Here is an 18859-nt window from a genome sequence, read left to right on the forward strand (position 1 = left end):
GTAATCATATGTTCTGATGGCCATCCTCCTTACAACAAAATATAGTATAAACATGGGATGCTAGAACAGCTGGGTATGTTTAATAAATGGCATAAGGATTATTTAGAACATATTGTACATTAAATAATCCAATTTCCATTTATTAAGGTGACAGAAATAATATTCCCTTGCTGACCAACGTGTGCTTTTAATAAAGAATTTGGAACAAAAAATGTATCACATCTCCCAATAAGACTCTTAATTCCAATAAAGAAGTAATTCGTACAATATCTAGTTGTACATGGAAATCCTCAATAGAGAGAAATCATCAATAATATATGTAAAAGGAAAAAGAACTTGGGCGCAGAGGATTTTTTGGGCAGAGAAAATACTCTGTATGGTATTATAATGGTGGGTACACACCCAGTTTTCCAAACCCTTAGAATGCACACCACCAAGAGTGAACTCTAAGGTAAACTATGAACTTTCGGTGATTATGATGTGTCAATGTAGGGTCATCCTTGGTAAAAAACGTACCGTCTGGTGAGTGATGTTGATAATCGGGAAGGCTCTGTATGTGTGGGGGCAGGGAGTACATGGGAAAGCTCTGTACCTGCGTCTTGATTTTATTTTAAATCTAAAACTACTCTAAAACAATAAAGTCTTAATAACACACACACAAAAGAACTTGAGGCCGCACTCTCTTCAAACTTCTAAACACGCCGTGGCTATCATAAAATCTCTAGTAAATCACTTGTCTTTGCAATATTGAGCTCTAGTAACCTGAAAGAGTCAGTACAGTACATGTAGTCAGTAAAAATTTTAATCCTGCCATCAGGAAATAAGCAGGGGCCATCAGACTATTAGGCCTACGTAATGGCCCACCCATGGCTACCATCTGCTATTGGCAAAGGGCATGCTCAGTTCATTTACCCATGCATAGTATGCTTTTCTTCCTACATGCTGAATCTCTCTCTTACTACAGAGAGATTTCAGGCAGTTGCTATTTTGGTAAACTCTACAAAATGTTTAGATAGGTAAGTGGAATCTTTAGAATTTATCTATTCAGTCTTTGTAGCCAGGTTAACTCCACAAATAATGATACTTATTAGTCCTAATTGTCTTCCTCTGATATGGCTATCCATCTACTTAGGCCTGAATTAATGTCACCCATTTGTTTCATCTGCACTATAGAAAGAGAACAATGCACTATTGATCTCAACTTGATTAGAACCAGCACTAAAACCTTTATCAGAAGCACAGGGCTCTGCTTAGATTAGATCATCTCCATCTAGCATAGAAGCTAATATGTCTGCAATTTTAAAAGCAGATTACTCTTACTTTTCTACTTGTACTTCTAAAAATAATCTGCATTTTGAATTACATGCCTAATGGATAAATTAGAGTTAGATCCATTGTATATGATGCACCCCATTTACGTGACTAAAGATCCTGATTTAGAAATATTCATTCATCATAATAAATAATTCAATCTTCTTTTCAGAGATAAAAATCAAGCTGCCAGAAAATATTTAATCAACCTGACTTTATAACCATTATAGAAATGAACTGTGTATCATCACTGACACATACTATGGCAGATATTCTTTTTCAATTGTTGGGAAAGAGAACTTGTTTATAGCTAAAATATTTTTGATTGTTTCCTGCTTTTAGTCTGTCCTAGAACTAAAGGAATAATATAAAGATTATTTATAGAAAGAAAATAATGAGTAAAATAAAATAATGTAAAACTTATTTGACATTGCCAGTATTTTTCCCCTTTGAGCCTGAGTTGTCAGTATCATGGTCAAATGCAATGCAGCAAGGAGGCTGGCATGACCCCAAAGGACAAATCAGAAAGTGACAACTCCCAGGTCCTTTAACTCCTTTCCAGTCCCTGTCAAAATCTCCAGAATGCTTTTTTATTAAAACACATTTGGAGTAGGGAAGCGGAGGCAGGAACTCCTGGATTAAGGAAGGCATAGACTGGAAGTCTGTTTTCCTTTTCCTTTTTTTTTTTTTTTTGATTTAGCAAAAAGAGCAGCAATAAAGTTTATTCAAAAGCAGGTTTTTTGTCTCTGTTTTTATTATTTTATTTTATTGAAGTACAGTTGACATGTTATATTACTTTCAGGTGTGTAACAGTGATTCGACATTTATACAGATTATGAAATGATTACCACAAGTTAACTAATCATCTGTCACCATACAAAGTTATTACAATATTATTGACTATATTTTCTATGCTGTATATTACTCCCTGTGACTTATTTCTTTTATAACTGGAAGTTTGTACCTCTTAATCCCCCTCACCTATTTCACCCATTTCCCCAACCCCTTCCCCTCTGGCAACCACCATAAAGAAATTTTTATTTATCATGAGAAAGGCAGTATGTAAAGAAGGCTAAGAAGAGTCCATGGTTGTTATATAAAAAAACAAACCAACAGAAAAAAAATCTATAAAAACACCTTTAGAAATAAAGATGCTTTAAGGTCATTATCTAAGCGTCATCAGTAAATAGCATGTAATGACTTTATTAGGTTTCAAGCATTCATATTATTTTATTTCTTTTATTGTATGTTTCAGGTGGATAGCTTTATAATTCAACATCCATATACATGACAAAGTGATCACCACCACAAGCCTAGTTGCCATCCATCACCATACAGTTGATCCCCTTCATCTGTTTTGCCCACGCCCCCAAGCCACTTCCCCCCGGTAACCACTGATCTGTTTTCTTTATCTATGACTTTGTTTTTATTTTATTTGTTCCTTTGTTTTGTTTTTGTAGAGTCCATACATGAGTGAAATCATATGGTATTTAACTTTCTCCATCTGACTTACTTCACTTAGCATAATATCCTCAGGGTCCATCCATGTTGCCACAAATGACAAGATCCCATTCTTTTTTATGGCTGGGTAGTGTTCCATTGTGTGTATATATATATATATATACACACATATACCACATCGTCTTTATCCATTCATCCATCTATTGACACTTAGGTTGTTTCCATATCTTGGCTATTGTAAATAATGCTGCAATGAACATAGGTGTGCATATATATTTTTAAATTAGTGTCTTTGCATTGTTCAGATACATATCGAGGAGTGGAATTGCTGGGTCATATGGTAGTCCTATTTTTAATTTTTTGAGGAAACTCCATACTCTTTTCCATAGTGGCTGCACCACTTTGCATTTCCACCAATAGTGTGTGAGGGTTCCCTTTTCTCCACATCTTCGTCAAACTTGTTATTTCTTGTCTTTTTGACAATAGCCATTCTGACAAGTGTAAGGTGATATCTCATTGTGGCTTTGATTTGCATTTCCCTAATGATTAGTGATGTTGAGCATCTTTTCATGTACCTGTTGACCGTCTGGAGGTCTTCCTTGGGAAAATCTCTACTCAGATCCTCGGATAATTTTTTAATCAAACTGTTTGTTTATTTGATATTGAGTTGGATGAGTTCTTTATATATTTGGATATTAACCCCTTATCGAACATATCATTTGCACATAACTTCTCCCGTTTAGTAGGTTGCCTTCTCATTTTGTTGATGATTTCCTTCACTGTGCAAAAGCTTTTTAGTGTGACATAGTTTCAATTGTGTATTTTTGCTTTTGTTGCCTTTGCCTGAGGAGACAGATCCAAAAACAACCATTGCTAAGATTGATGTCGAAGAGCTAAGTGCCTATGCTTTCTTCTAGAAGTTTTATGGATTCAGGTCTGACATTTTAAGTATTTAATCTACTTTGAGTTTATTTTTGTGTGTGGTGTAAGAAAGCGGTCCAATTTCATTCTTTTGTATATAGCTGTCCTGTTTCCCCAACACAATATACTGAAGAGACTATCTTGTCCCCATTTTATATTCTTGCCTCCTTTGTTGTAGATTAATGTGAGTTTATTTCTGGGCTCTCTATTCTGTTCCATTGACATATGTGTCTGTTTTTCTGCCAGTACCATACCGTTTTGATTATTATAGCTTTGTAGTATAGTTTGAAATGAGGGAGCATGATGCCACCAGCTTTGTTCTTCTTTCTCAAGATTGCTTTGGCTGTTCAGGGACTTTTGTGGTTCCACACAAATTTTAACATTCTTTGTTCTAGTTCTGTGAAAAATGACATTGGTATTTTGATAGGGATTGCATTGAATCTGTAGATTGCTTTGGGTAGCATGGACATTTTAACAACATTAATTCTTCCAATCTATGAGCCTGGTATAGTTTTCCATTTATTTGTGTCACCTTCAATTTCTTTCATTAATCTCTGATAGTTTTCAGAGTACAGGTCTTTCCCCTGCTTGGTTAAATTTATTACTACGTATTTTTTTGATGCAATTGTAAAGGATTGTTTTCTTAATTTCTTTTTCAGATTGTTCATTATTGCTGTACAGAAATGCAACAGATTTCTGTATATTAATTTTGTATCCTGCAACTTTACTGAATTCTTTTATTAGCTGTAATATTTTTTTGGTGGAGTCCTTAGGGTTTTCTATATATAGTATTGTGTCATCTGCAAATAGTGACAGTTTTACTTCTTCTTTTCCAATTTGGATGTCTTTTATTTCTTTCTTGTCTGATTGCTCTGGTTAGAACTTCCAATACCATGTTGAATAAAAGTGGCTAGAGTGGGCATCCTTGTCTTGTTTCTGATCTTAGAGGAACTTCTTTCAGCTTCTCACCATTGAATATGATGTTAGCTGTGGGTTTGCCACATATTACCTTTATTATGTTCATGTATGTTCTCTCTATACCCACTTTGTTGAGAGTTTTTATCATAAATGGCTGTTGAATTTTATCAAATACTTTTTCCATAGCTATTGGGATGATCATATGATTTTTATCCTTCATTTTTTAATGTTGTGTATTACATTGATTGATTTGCAGATATTGAACCATCCCTGCATCCCAGAATAAAAACATTTGATCATGGTATAATCCTTTTAATGTATTGTTGAATTCATTTTGCTAATATTTTGTTACTGGTCTTTGCATGTATGTTCATCAGAGATATTGGCCTGTAATTTTGTGGTTTTTTCATAGTGTCTTTGCCTGGTTTTGGTATCAGGATAATGCCGGCCTTGTAAAATGAGTTTGAAAGCATTTCTTCCTTTTCAATTTTTTGGAATAGTTTGAGAAGAATAGGTATTAACTCTACTTTAAATGTTTGGTAGAATTCATCCATTAGGCCATCTGGTCCTGGACTTTTGTTTGTTGGGAGTTTTTTGATTACTAATTCAATTTCATCACTAGTCATTGTTCTGTTTAGATTTCCTATTTCCTCCTGATTCAGTCTTGGAAGATGGTATGTTTCTAGGAATTTAGCCATTTCCTCTTGGTTGTCCAATTTGTTGCTGTATAATTGTTTATAGTAATATCTTATGATGCTTTGTATTTCTGTGGTGCTGTTTGTAACATCTCCTCTTTCATTTCTGATTTTATTTATTTGGGCCCTCTCTTTTTTTATCTTGATGAGTCCAGCTAAAGGTTTACCAATTGTTTTCTACTTTTTTAAGTTTCTATTTCATTTATTTTCACTTTGATTTTTATCATTTCCTTCCTTCTACTAACTTTGGGCTTTATTCTTCTTTTTGTAGTTCCTTTAGGTGTAAGATAAGATTATTTGAGATTTTTCTTGTTTCCTGAGCTAGGTCTGTATTGCTATAAACTTTCCTCTTAGAACTGCTTTTGCTGTGTCCCATAGATATTGAAACATGTTTCCATTCTCATTTGTCTCAAGATATTTTTTGGTTTCCTCTTTGATTTCTTCATTGATCCATTAGTTGTTTAGAAGCATGTTGTTTAGGTGCCAGGTGTTTGTGCTTTTTCCAGTTTTCTTCTTGTAATTGATTTCTAGTTTCAAACTGTCATGATAAGAAAAGATGCTTGATATGATTTCAATCTTCTTAAATTTATTGAGATTTGATTTATGGCCTAACATGTAATCTATCCCAGAGAATGTTTCATGTGCACTTCAAAAGAATGTGTATTGTGCTGTTTTTGGATGGAATGTTCTGTATATATCTATTAAGTCCATCTTGTCTGTGTCATTTAAGGCCAATGTTTTTTTGTTGATTTTCTGTCTAGATGATCTATCCATTAACGCAAGTGGGATGTTTAAGTTCCCTACTATTATTGTATTACTTTTAATTACTCCTTTTATGTTTGTTAATCATTGCTTTATATATTTAGATGCTTCTATGTTGGCTGCATAGATATTTACAAGTGTTACACCTTCTTGTTGGATTGATGCCTTTATCATTATGTAATGGCCTTCTTTGTCTCTTGTTACAGTTTTTTTTCAAGTCTGTTTTGTCAGATATAAGTATTTCTACTCCAGCTTTCTTTTTGTTTCCATTTGCATGAAATATCTTTTTCCATCACTTCACTGTCAGTCTGTGTATGTCTTCAGATTTGAAGTGAATCTCTTGTAGGCAGCATATATTATGTATTGAGTTTTATCCATTCAGCTGCCCCATGTCTTTTCATTGGAGAATTTAGTCCATTTACATTTAAAGTAATTATTGATAGGTATGTACTTACTGCCATTTTGTTGTGTTTTCTGTTTGTTTTTATAGTTCCCTGTTCCTTTCTTCTTCTCTTGCTCTCTTCCCTTGTGATTTAACTACTTTCTTTAGTCTTAAGTTTGTATTCCTTTCACTTTCTTTTTTATGTATGCATTATAGGTTTTTGGTTTGTGGTTAGCCTGTGCTTCATATATAACAACCTATAGATATAGCAGTTTATTTTAAATTGATGGTCACTGAAGTTCCAGCACATTCTAAAAGTACTACATTTTTGCTCCCCCACCACATTTTGTGTTTTTAATGTCATATTTTACATCTTTTTATTTTGTGTATCCCTTAACTAATTATTGTAGATATAGATGATTTTACTACTTTGTCTTTTAACGTTCAAACTAGCTGTATAGATGGCTGATTTATTGCCTTTACTATATGTTTGGTATTACCAGTGATATTTTTTCATTCATAATTTTCTTATTTCTAGTTATGGCCTTTTCTTTTCTGTTTAAATAAGTTCCTTTAACATTTTTTGTAAAGCTGGTTTAGTGCTGAAGAGTCCTTTAGCTTTTTCTTGTCTAGGAAACTCTTTATCTCTCCTTCAATTCTGAATGATAACCTTGATGGGTAGAGTATTTTTAGTTCTAAGTTCTTTCCTTTCAGCACTTTGAATATATTGAGCCAGTCCCTTCTTACTTCTAAAGTTTTTGCTGAAAAATTGGCTGATAGTTCTTATGGGAGCTCCCTTGTACACAACTAGTTGTTTTTCTCTTGCTGCTTTTAAGATTCTCTCTCTATCTTTAACTTTTGACATTTTAATTATACTGTGTCCTGGTGTGGTTCTCTTTGATTTAGTCTTATTTGAGACTCGCTGTGCTTCCTGGACTTGGGTGTATGTTTCCTTTGCCAAGTTGGGGAAACTTTCAGCCATTATTTCTTCAAATAGGATTTCTGTCTTTTTCTCTCTCTTCTCCTTCTGAAACCCCTATAATGTGAATGTTAGCAAACATGATGTTGTCCCAGAGGCCCCTCAAGCTATCCTCATTTTTTTAATTCTTTTTTTCTTTTTGCTATTCCAACAGTCATTTCCAGTACCCTTTCTTCCAGATCACTGTTTTATTCTTCTGCATTATGTAATCTCCTATTGGTTCCCCCTAGCATATTATTCATATCAGTTATTGTATTCTTCAGCTCTGATTAGTTCTTTTTTATATTTTCTCTGTTGAATTTCTCACTGTGTTCATCCATTCTTCTCCCCCAGTTCAGTAAGCATCTTTATGGCCATTAACTTGAGCTCTTTATCTGGTGGATTGCTTATCTTCATTCCATTTGGTACTTTTTCTGAGATTTTGTCTTATTCTTTCATTTGTGACATATTCCTTTGTCTCCTCATTTTTCCCAACTCTCTGTTTGTTTCTATGTGTTAGATCAGCTATGTCTCTCAGTCTTGAACGGGTGACCTTATATAGAAGGTGTCCTGTGGGGCTTAGTAGCACAATTCCCCCAGGTCACCAGAGCCAGGTACACCAGATGTGGCCCCTATGTAGCCTGTGTGCACTCTCTTTTTGTGCCTGGGTTGCAATTGCTGTGGGCACACTGGTGTCCATGACTGGCCCTTTGTGTGGAAGCCATTTTGGAGGGAGTCCAGGGCTGGCTAGGGCCACCCACCATGTTGGGTGGAGCCAGAGCCACTTTGGAAGGATGTTGGCAGGGGCAAGTCTTCAGGGCAATGCTGAGTTTAGGTGAGTGGTGGTAGCAAGGTAGATAGAGAGTGTTGGAAATGGCACCTAACAAGGCCAGGCCAGCTAGGTAGAAGGAGACAAAAAAAAAAAAGGCACCCACTGTTGCTTCTATCCCTAGGGAAAGTTCCAATGGGTCTCTGCCCCTCTGGCACATGCCCTAAAATTAGTCAATGAATCTCCTTCATGCATAATCCAGGCACTTTTCAGACTGCTGCCCCTGAACTAGGACACAGAATGAGTGAGCTTGTGTGCATGTCCTTTAAGTGTGGAGTCTCAGTTTCCTAAACCCCTCTGGCTCTCGTGAATGCAAGCCCCACTGGTTTTTAGAGCCAAACGTTATAAGGTTTGTCTTCCAGGTGCAGGTTTCCCAGGCTAGGGAGCCAGATGTAAGGCTGGGGTCCCTCACTAGTCCAGGAGGACCTCTGCGGTTGTGATATCCCTCCCACTTGTGGGTCACCATGCCAGCGGTTTGTATTCTGACTAGACAGCATCTCCACCCCTCCTACCCATCTCAATGTGGCTTTTTCTTTATATCCTTAGTTGTGGAAAATCTGTTCTGCTAGGCTTCAAGTCATTCTCAGTGACAGTTGTTCTATATGTAGTTGTAGTTTTGGTGTATCCGTGGCAGGAGGTGAGGTAAGGCCTTTTCTACTCTGCCATCTTGATCTAACACCAAGGCTGGGAGTCTTTAAAGCCAGAATAGCTCACTCTGTGCATAGTATGTTGAGGAAAGGCTTTAACTACTCTGTTGCCAGAAATATTTGACTACAAACTTCTGTCAGCACAGCTAGTCCATTTGGAAAATTCCCCTATTGTAGCATTTGGTCCAGGATCAGCTCCTCTTTCTGCAAAAAACTCAGTCAAACAAAGATATCTCTGCCAAACCCCACCCTTCATCCTTTTACTTTCATTTCCTGCCCATTTTCCTAGACTAAACCTTATTGCCACAGAAGATTGCTTTACTATTTGTTCCCTCTGTACCTAATCTCTATCAGGCCTAATCTCTGTCTAAAATACTTTTGATTATTCATTTATGTTATCCTTTTTCTTGACTCAACCTGGGACCAACTCCACAGGGAAGATTCTATCCCTCATCCTGGGTGCAAGCCCGTCTCATCCACAGTTACTCTGTGTAGAAATAGAAATTTGCTGCTGACAGTCTTGTTTTAACCACATAATTTATGAGATCTCCCTTTCACAATGTCCTAAGTGTGCATGAATAGAGGAATCCTCAAGAGTTTCACCTCAATTCTGGCTTGTTTGCTTGAGCCTCACTAGCATAATTGATATTAATTAGCTCCCACTGGGCAGTGTTATGCTCATCTGACAGTTGTAAATTTTATTAAATCTGTGTCACCACAGCACTGTTCTTGGCAATAGTGTTTAAAAATATTTAATATTAAGATATCTCACAGGGTTGTTGTGAAGCTCAGGTAAAATAATACATATGTAAAAGCTTTGCAAAGAATTAAGTATTACAGAAACACAAGAAAGTATTATGTTATTTAATTTTCTATTTCAATAGATCATTTTTCTAATTGAACTTCATAGTCATTTTGAATATCTGATTTTGTAATTGGAAGTTTAATAATTTGTAATGTAATATGAAATTTGCATTTTTTTAATCTTGGTGTATTTGAAGTCACAAATCTATTCTCTAATCATATCACTATCAGAAGAGATAAAAGTTGTTCTTGATGGAGACTATATTACATCTTGACTCTTCTCGAAAGTAATGGAGAGAGATAGAGACAGAGATACAGAGATAGAGACAGAAATAGAGAGAAAGTATATATATAAAGTATACATATATAGAGAGAAAGAGAATCACTCTATACCCTATGATATTTTGCATAATATTATGCACCAATTTATGTATACATTCCTTCCTCTATCAATCCAACAAATATTTCCTAAGCATCTACAGGCCCTCTACTAGGTAGTGGTGATAGTGAAATCAACAAAACATGATAGTTCACGTCAATAAACAGTCTAGTAAATGTAATGCAATATTCTGGATGGCAACCTGAAACAAAAAGGAACATCAGGTAAAACTAAGGACATCTGAATAAATTATGGACTTTAGTTGGTAGTTATGTATCAATACCAGTTGTGACAAATGTACCTATTAATGTAAAATGTTAACAATAGACGTAATTGGTGTGGGGTATATGGGAACTCTCTCTGTACTATCTTCACAACTTTTCTGTAAATCTAAAACTGTTTCAGACTAAAAAAGTTTATTAAAAAAGAAACAGTCTAGGTGGCCAGCCCTGTGGCCTAGTGGTTAAATTTGGTGTGTTCTGCTTCAGTGACCCAGCTTCCGTTCCCAGGTACAGACCTACACCACTCATCAGCAGCCAGGCTGAGGCGGCAACCCACATACAAAAAAACAGAAAAATTGGCACAGATGTTACCTCAGGGCCAGAAAAAAGAGAAGAGACAATCTAATGGGAGAAGAATACTGGAGAATGCATAAATAAAATCACATCTGTGTGATAAATTTTATAATCTAAATAGGTATAAAGTGATTTAAGAGTATAGAAAAGGGGCACAATACTCAGTGTTGAGGCAATTAGTGGATGGACTGAGTGAGAGAGGTGTTTGGAGAGTTTCTAAGATATAAGTCTTCAAGGGAAAAAGGGAATTTGGTTGACATGGTATATATGTGTCCTGAGGATGAGGGGAGGGAGAGCAGAGAGAGAGGAAGATTAGCGAAGATAAGTATATTCTAGGTAAGGAAACAACATATGCAAAACTCCTGAGGGATGAGAAAGGCTGTTGCTTTGAGATAACTGAACATAGTTTCTTTGTGTTGGAGCAAAAGGTGAGCAAGAGTGTGTGTGCACTTTTGCGTGTATGATACATAATGTTTCTGAAAAATATGGATTTACAATGCCATCACTTCTCTTCATGTTCATTAAATTTACTCTGGCAATTGGACGGTTTTCTTTTGGTAGATCACCTGTTCTATCCTTTTCCTGTGTTCTTCTATCCACATTTAATTATCCAGGTAGTGAAATGATAGAAATTAGCAATATTTAGCACTCGATTGAGATAAATTATTTATTCAAGGATGAATGGTCATTCCCCAGAATAGAACAAATGAAAGGTGAGTTTGGAGCTGGACTGACTTTTGAAAGATTCCAAGCAACTGGAGATTACAGACTTCAACAGGGAAAAACGTGCTATAAATGTTTACGCCAGAGTGTGCATATCAAGCACTCAACAGGATAATCCATTTCAGATTGTGTCTGAAAGAATATAAAGTATGTTTGGGCTTCACTACATTTCATCTTAGCTTTTCTCCCAAGGTACCCTTTAGGTTCCCTCATAACTTTCTGACCCTTCTTCAGTCGTCTATAATGACTCCCCTTTCTCTAAGCACCTCTAAAATACAGACAGTTTTTTCCTTTCATTTCTCTCCCTTTCTCTCCTCTCATTAATCATCTACTCCTATAGCTTCAACTAGTCCATCATACACTGACAATTCCTAAATCAATATCTTCAGTCAGACCACTCTTCTGGCCTCTAAATATAATCACTGAATGCCTGCTAAACATCTTTAGATGAAATTCTTCAGTCACCTCAAATTCAGTGTCACAAACCAAATTCATTATTTCTCCCCATCATAAAAATCCTACTACTGGTCTTTTGTGCTCTAACTCTGTTAATGACATCATCTTGCACACAGTCATTTGTGCTAGAAATATTGTAGTTATCTTTAATGCCTTCATTTTCATTTCCCACATCTAGTTGGCAGGTTCAGTCAGTTCTATGCAAAGGAGACCATCTAATCTTGTTTCTTGAAAATATTCACTGGCCCTTCAATGTAGCCAAAATAAAATCCAAACTCTTCTCCATGGCCTATAGGGCTCTGTGTATCTCTCCAGCCTCATTTTACTACTAAATGCTAGTCACACTGACCCTTACTAAATTCTAAATTCTGGCCACAGTGACGCTTTTCCCATCTTCCCCATGCCTCAAATTTTGCTTAGCTAATTCCTACTCATCCACAGGTGCCCAATGTAACTTCCCCCTTCCATTACTTAGGAAAGCTTTTTCTGACTCCACCTCTTCCACTAGATTAGAATCTCCTGCTAAACACTTTCAAGGCACTCTGTCTATTTTACTTTTTTATTACTTACTACTAACAATTTTTACTAATATCTGTTGAGAACTTACTATGAGACAGGTAATATTTGTATCTCTATTTAGTAGATGAGGAGCCTTTGAGAGGTTAAGTAATTTGTCCTAAGTCACACAACTGACAAGTAATAGAACCTGGATTCAAATCCCAGTAATTCCGAAGCCAGTGCTCTGAACCACCATATTATGTTGCATCCAACTTCATTAGGACAAGAACTATATCTGTCTTGTTCAATGCTGTATCTTCAACAACTAAGTTGGTTCCTGGGATATAGAAGGTGCTCAATAAATACTTGTGAAAGAATTAACGCATGTGTAAATGAATCTCTTGGATCTGTTCTCTCTTTTCCATTTCTCCTTTTACCAGTCCCAGTTTACTCACTCATCACTTCTTCCCTGGACTATTTCAAGAGCCTCCAAGTAATTTCCTTAACTTGCTTTCTTGACCTACGCTGGGAGTCTAGCTTGTAAGGCCTCTGAAACTTTTCTGTTTTCATCTCTGCAGCTTCTTATACACATTTTTCCCCTGCAGATCTGCTACAGAGGAGACCAAGATATTTCCTGACCTTCACAAGTTCAAAATCTAATGTGGGAGAAAGTCTCATATGTCAGTAATATTGATAGAAAGAAGATTGTATGCTGTCGGTGTAGAAAAAGAAAAGATTTATTCTTACTAGAAGATAGGAAAATCAAAGAAGACGTTTTAGAATTTAAGATTTAAGTTGGACTTTGAAGCAAGGATAAGATGAACTTCCTAACATATATCTGATCACGTTATCTCCTGGATTAAAAACCTTCAATGACTGACTATTATATTCAGAATTAAATCTAAACTCAGTAGCATACAAGCCCCTTTATTAACTAACACCTTTATACGTCTCCAGCCTCATCTTCTGATAAATTTCCCATTTACACCTTATATTTCCCTAACTACGCCATGTTACTTAAGCTTACAGGTATTTGTATAAGCTATTTCTGTACGTTTTGCCCTCCCCTCCTTATCTACTCAAAAGACTCCTAAATTTCTGTCATAGCCTAGTTCAAGCAACCCCTCGTCACTGAAGCCATCTTAACTCAACAGATTAGGTCAAATTCCTCTCCTTTTTGTTCTGATAACATCACATACCTTTCCTTCATGGCACTTATGCTCTGTATTATACATACATTTATTGTGAGATTGTTATTGTCTGATTCTCCTGTTAAAATGTAAACTAGAAGATAGCAGAGCCACGTCTACCTTTTCTCACCATTGTATATCTCCATCATCCAGCACAGTGCCTAGCATATAGTAAATGCTTAGTAAATAATTCTTGGATGAATGAATGTTGATCATTTGTTTGTGTCACCTCTTTGCTTTGTACATATCTATTTTATCGCACTTATCTGTGTACATGTCTATTTCTCATACTATCTTGAAAGCGGAAAGACTTTCATGAAATTACATACATGATATAGACGGAAGTGCCAAAGAAAGGCTTCGTAGATTTGCATGTTTTTTCTATAAGTGAGGAAAACTGAGCCCGGATTAAAAGATTTGCCCAAAGTCACATAGCTAATAAATATTACAAATTGGATTCCAAATAAACCTTCATAACATAATAAATATATTTGTAAATGGTGGCATCTGTTCACTGGCAGTTGTTTTAATGGCTACTTCTCTATGTAAATATTCTTTCTCTCATCAGCAAGTAGCAATGTGATGTAGCATCCGTCAGACTGAGATTTAAATTATGGCTTGTACCGCATGTTAGCTATGTGACCTTGGGAAAGTTACTTAAGCTCTCTTAACTTCCATTTCCTCAATTTTTAAATTTATGTAATTAAGCCTATCTTGTAGAGTAGTTGTGAGGACCATAAAAGATAATGTATGAAAATGCCTACTAGCATTTGGAAGGGGGGAGATGAGGATGGAGGGTGCCATATTAATGGTTAATTATTGCAAATGTATGTGCATTTTGTCACTAATTTATATTGATCACACTGGGCCAAAATTCAAATAGTTGTGTGGCCTGTTTTTTGGGGTTATATAGACAACTTCAATTTCAAAATTATAAATTCATTCAATCTACAACTTATTCTATAGTCAAATTATCTGGGTTATTGCTTTCCTGTTTTCCTGATTTGCTAAGTAATGACAATAAATTATGTTGCATTTTCTATTGTTTTAAAGCACTGTTCTGCAATAAAAGACTATTGTTGCCTTGTTTCTTCTACTAGTTTCAACTAACTGATGTTGGAGTAAAGAAGTTTGTTGTGGAGCAAAGACTCTCTAATTATTCAGCCACCACTGTTTGTAACCACTTGTTAGTGTGCTCTGTATTATTTGACTTGCTGCTATTTCAAATGTTAATTTCACAGTCTGTTTTTATCTTATTATACATTTTTGGTACGATAATATAGCAAATAACCAAAAAATGTACCAATAACTACAAGAGACAGCTTAGACTCTCTGTTATCTTTTCTCCTTTCCTAATAAGCTTGTTCTCACAAGGACAATTTAGAATTGCTATTTCTCTTCAAACAATGACTTTCTTGTTGGGAATCAGTACTTTATGTATTGCATTAATTAGCACTATTGCAGTTAACGTGCAGACACACGCAAACTAACACAGAAGTTGAGGATTCAGGCAGTTTTCTGAACAAATTTTATACTTTTAAACATTTAACACCAGCATTCTTTCCAGTTCTCAAGCAAAACTCACATTTTGCTTAAAATATTCAGGTACTATAATTGAGGTCAAAGAGGTCATCTTTTTGTTTAAATCATGTGGATAATTGTTCTAATGCTCCACTTCACTTTGGGTGAAGCAACTAATTGAGTCAAATTTCCACTGAAAATTTCACTGAAAAAAATAAAGTAAAAAACCAGTCTTGAATATTTTGAAACCCAAAAGAGTCGCTAATTGCCTGAAATTACCAGCTATTTGGTAATCCAGCCTTGGTGCATTTAGATACAGCAATGGTGAAATTGGAATAAAGAAAAATAAACATCCATGCCTACCACAGTGCTCAATCATATATACTGAGTGAGTCAGCAGCATATTAAAAATTCTTACTTTTCTCCAATTTCTCATTGTATCTCTTGAAATAAGTTTATGTTATGAGAATTTATGTCAGTATAGAATAAAAAATGAGTTGAGATTCAGCTTAGTGGCTCACTTTATTTCAGCCAATTGTCATAAACATCTACTTTGGGCATGGAGAAAAATTCTAGAGTTAGAAAGCTAAATAAGAACTAGAATAATCTCACAAACCAGAAATGTGATGGTTAAATAGAAATATTTTCACGTTTATCATTTTTATGCTGACAGAACACAGCCTAGAAAGTCAGCATAAATAAACGACAAACGTGTAGCTACATTGAGAACTGGAAAAAAGGTTGTTAAATATTTACAAATGTAAAAGAGGTCCTGGAAATCTTAAAGTCTATGTAACTGTTCAAAAACACCCCTGAGGGCAAATGCTATCAAAATTATAATGAGAAACAAAATGGATGTTTAGGAATCCAATTTTCCACTTTGAACTGTTAATACCAAGGTGAATGAACCTTATTTCACAGACTTCTATTACTTAAAAGGTTTTCCAAAAGTCTACTTATAGATCCACTTTGCCATATGGCCAATCTGCAATAAAGCCAATTCATAAAGTTAACTGTTTGCCCTATTCAGAGAAATCTCAAAGGGGAAATTTTTTTATCTGTCTTTATTTTTAAAAAATTCTACTTTTTCAGTCTGCAGAGTGAGGGGAAGTGTTACATAAAACTGAACCTCTGACTTGACTGGCTATAATTAAAGCTCATCTCCTCTGATCTGACTTGAGTGGATATGTTGAACAGCTGCCTGACCCACCCCTTCCACTCCTCGTATGACATCTTTCCAACTATTTGAAAACTTGTGGTTAATTTAACCCTTCAGTTCTGCTAGGAATTTTTTACAGGGCCATTTTCTAAATCTTTCAAAGGAACCACTTTGGCTAGCTTACGCTGGTCCTTCTCTAAATACTCCACGTCTCATTTAAGCCATGGCAACTGAAACAATATATTATTCCACGTGGAAGACATGATTAAAACCTGACTAATGCAAAATATATCAAGGAGATTGCATCACAGCCCCTTCATGCTATTAATATATCTATATGGATACATATCTATCTATGAGATAATGGTCACCATTTTCAACCATATGGCATTCTATTGCCGGCATTTTTGACCTATGACTCCAATAGTCCCAAGGCAGTTATTTGCTATACTTATACATAACCAATCCAGGACCATTTTGTACTCATTTCTGTAATCTGCTATTCTTCCTTAAGTGAGCTTGCCTTTAATAGACTTTGTCTCGTTTATTTTTATCCACTTTAGCTTGTCAAAGTTGTTTAGAATCCCAATCTTATCCCACCTCCTAAATCCCCCACACCCAAAAAGGCAGAATTCTTTGGACTTGTATGAGTTCCTTAGAGAAAGTCTCAAACGTAGTACATCTATTTAGTAGATCTGCACACAGTCACAACACTAAGACATTCAACAATCCCCTCTCTTCTGCCCCTTAGTCACAGCCTAATAAAACCCAAAGCATTATTTCTAGATGCTCTTACCAGATTCTCAGGTCTCCGCTGGAGCTCAACGAATGGAAGGAAACAGCACAGGCTTAAATTGCAGTTGGCCCTATGGTCAGATGCTCTACGATGTGTCCTTCTAGAACTCATTGCACCTCAAAGTGGATACTGTCTATAAGTGTGTTCCCCCTGGAGTACAGCCTGAAAAAAAAATGTGACTCAGGTAAAACATTGATGGAGCCGGGAAACGTGGCAATTCAATACATGGGGAAGGGGAGGGGATGGAGTAGGGGAAGAAGTTTCCAGAATAGGAGATCTTACCTTAACCCTTGCTCTCCAGGGATATAGAGAGAGTTTTATGCTGGCTGTAGTAATAATAATGATAATAATAATAAAAATAATGAAACTCTTGGGTCAACTCTTTCTCTGGGACAAGAGGAAGAGAATGCAGGAAAAAGGTTGAATGAGACCCCACCTCCTACAAAGCCTAGGCTTTAAATATCCTTCAGGCGTGGAAGGAGAAAATAGGCTGAGTTATTCCCTTTTCCTCTATTTTCTCCCGGGACCTTCACTTACTCTTTCTCACTTAAATTCCTGGCATTCTTATCCCAGAACTGTCTCTGTCCCTGGGCAGTTCCTGGCATAAATATACCCTTCCACCTCAGCCCAGACCTTCTGGGCCACCAGCCAATTGGCCATGTCCCTTCTATCAATAATTAGATTGTCCCTAATTATACAGCATTTAGATGCCACAAATATCAACATGAGTAATTAACTTGGACTGTGAACCCGATCGACAGCATCTACTATGCCATTAACCTTCAATATATATTAAGTTATAATAAACCATTGTATTATTATGTCAATGTAAGTTCGCAGTGAAATTTAAAATAGATTATACCAATGTATGAAAGGTTTGGGAAGATTAAAGTATTTACCAATTGAAAAGATACTTGGCACTTCAGTTTCCCTAGTATAGATGTAGGTAAAGTTAATTTGCAATTTTAAGCACTTGGATTTATGTGGGACAGAGGACAGCTGGAGTCTGACATTGAAATTTTATTTTATTTATTTATAATTTATGCTCCGCCTACTTCTAAAAAGGATTCAAGGCAACTGATATTGAGTTGGAGAAGTGCTATCATCAATTATCATTAAATATTTCATGCAAATATTAAAAAAAACTTCTATATATTTGCACCATTCCTATTTTTACTTAAATACTCCCAAATAACTAGGTTCGGAAAAAAAGTTTTATCTTTTTTAAAGGAACATTTAAAGATGATAGGATTGCAAAGTGTATTGTTGAAAAGTATAGATCCTATTTATAAGGAATGGATAGGTAACAGAACAGTTTTCTCCACCAAACTAATGTGTCCTTGTCTCCTTCTTTTTCAAAAGTCTCCAATAACGTAATGTGATACAAAAAAATAGAGTTCGTCCCATTAAAGGTGAATATTATGACTACTATGTTATGTTGTCTTTTCTTCTCATTCTTCAAAGGTACCCTTTGAAAATATTTTTGCACATTAGCTGTTAGAATCAATTACCAAGACCACTAAATTCATGATTGTTAGTGACCCTGGACTGAATTAATATGTACTTGGCTATAAGCATTGTAGCTGATATGAATAAAAACAATGAAAATAGCATTCAATTTTATAGACAAGAATGGTGAGGTTTGACGAAGAAGAATGCAAGGAGAAAAGGAAAAATATCTAGGTTAGGCAATGACCTAGATGCTTTATGTAAGTTACCTCATTAAATACTCAAAATTCTACAAAGTAGATAATACCATCCCCATTTTGCAGGAAAGAAAACTGAAGTTCAGAGAAGTTAAGTGCCCACAACTAATTAGTGCTATAGCTCACACTAGGATTGAAATCTGAGCATAAAGGCTGTGCTTTTTCCAA

The 18859-nt window shown here is 35.7% G+C and overlaps 1 protein-coding gene across 4 annotated transcripts in view; it reads right to left on the reverse strand.

Moving 5' to 3' along the window:
• The window catches only part of RPS6KA6 (ribosomal protein S6 kinase A6), a 169953-nt gene that overhangs the window by 130233 nt on the left and 20861 nt on the right, over positions 1 to 18859 (reverse strand). For all 4 annotated transcript variants that reach the window (XM_070258662.1, XM_070258659.1, XM_070258660.1 and 1 more), the window contains one exon: positions 16986 to 17147. In XM_070258662.1, the coding sequence (XP_070114763.1) occupies positions 16986 to 17096 (111 nt within the window). In that variant the 5' untranslated portion in view covers positions 17097 to 17147. The remainder of the gene's footprint in view (positions 1 to 16985; positions 17148 to 18859) is intronic.

This window comes from Equus caballus, chromosome X (assembly GCF_041296265.1).
Source record: "Equus caballus isolate H_3958 breed thoroughbred chromosome X, TB-T2T, whole genome shotgun sequence".
NCBI classification, from domain to species: Eukaryota; Metazoa; Chordata; class Mammalia; order Perissodactyla; family Equidae; genus Equus; species Equus caballus.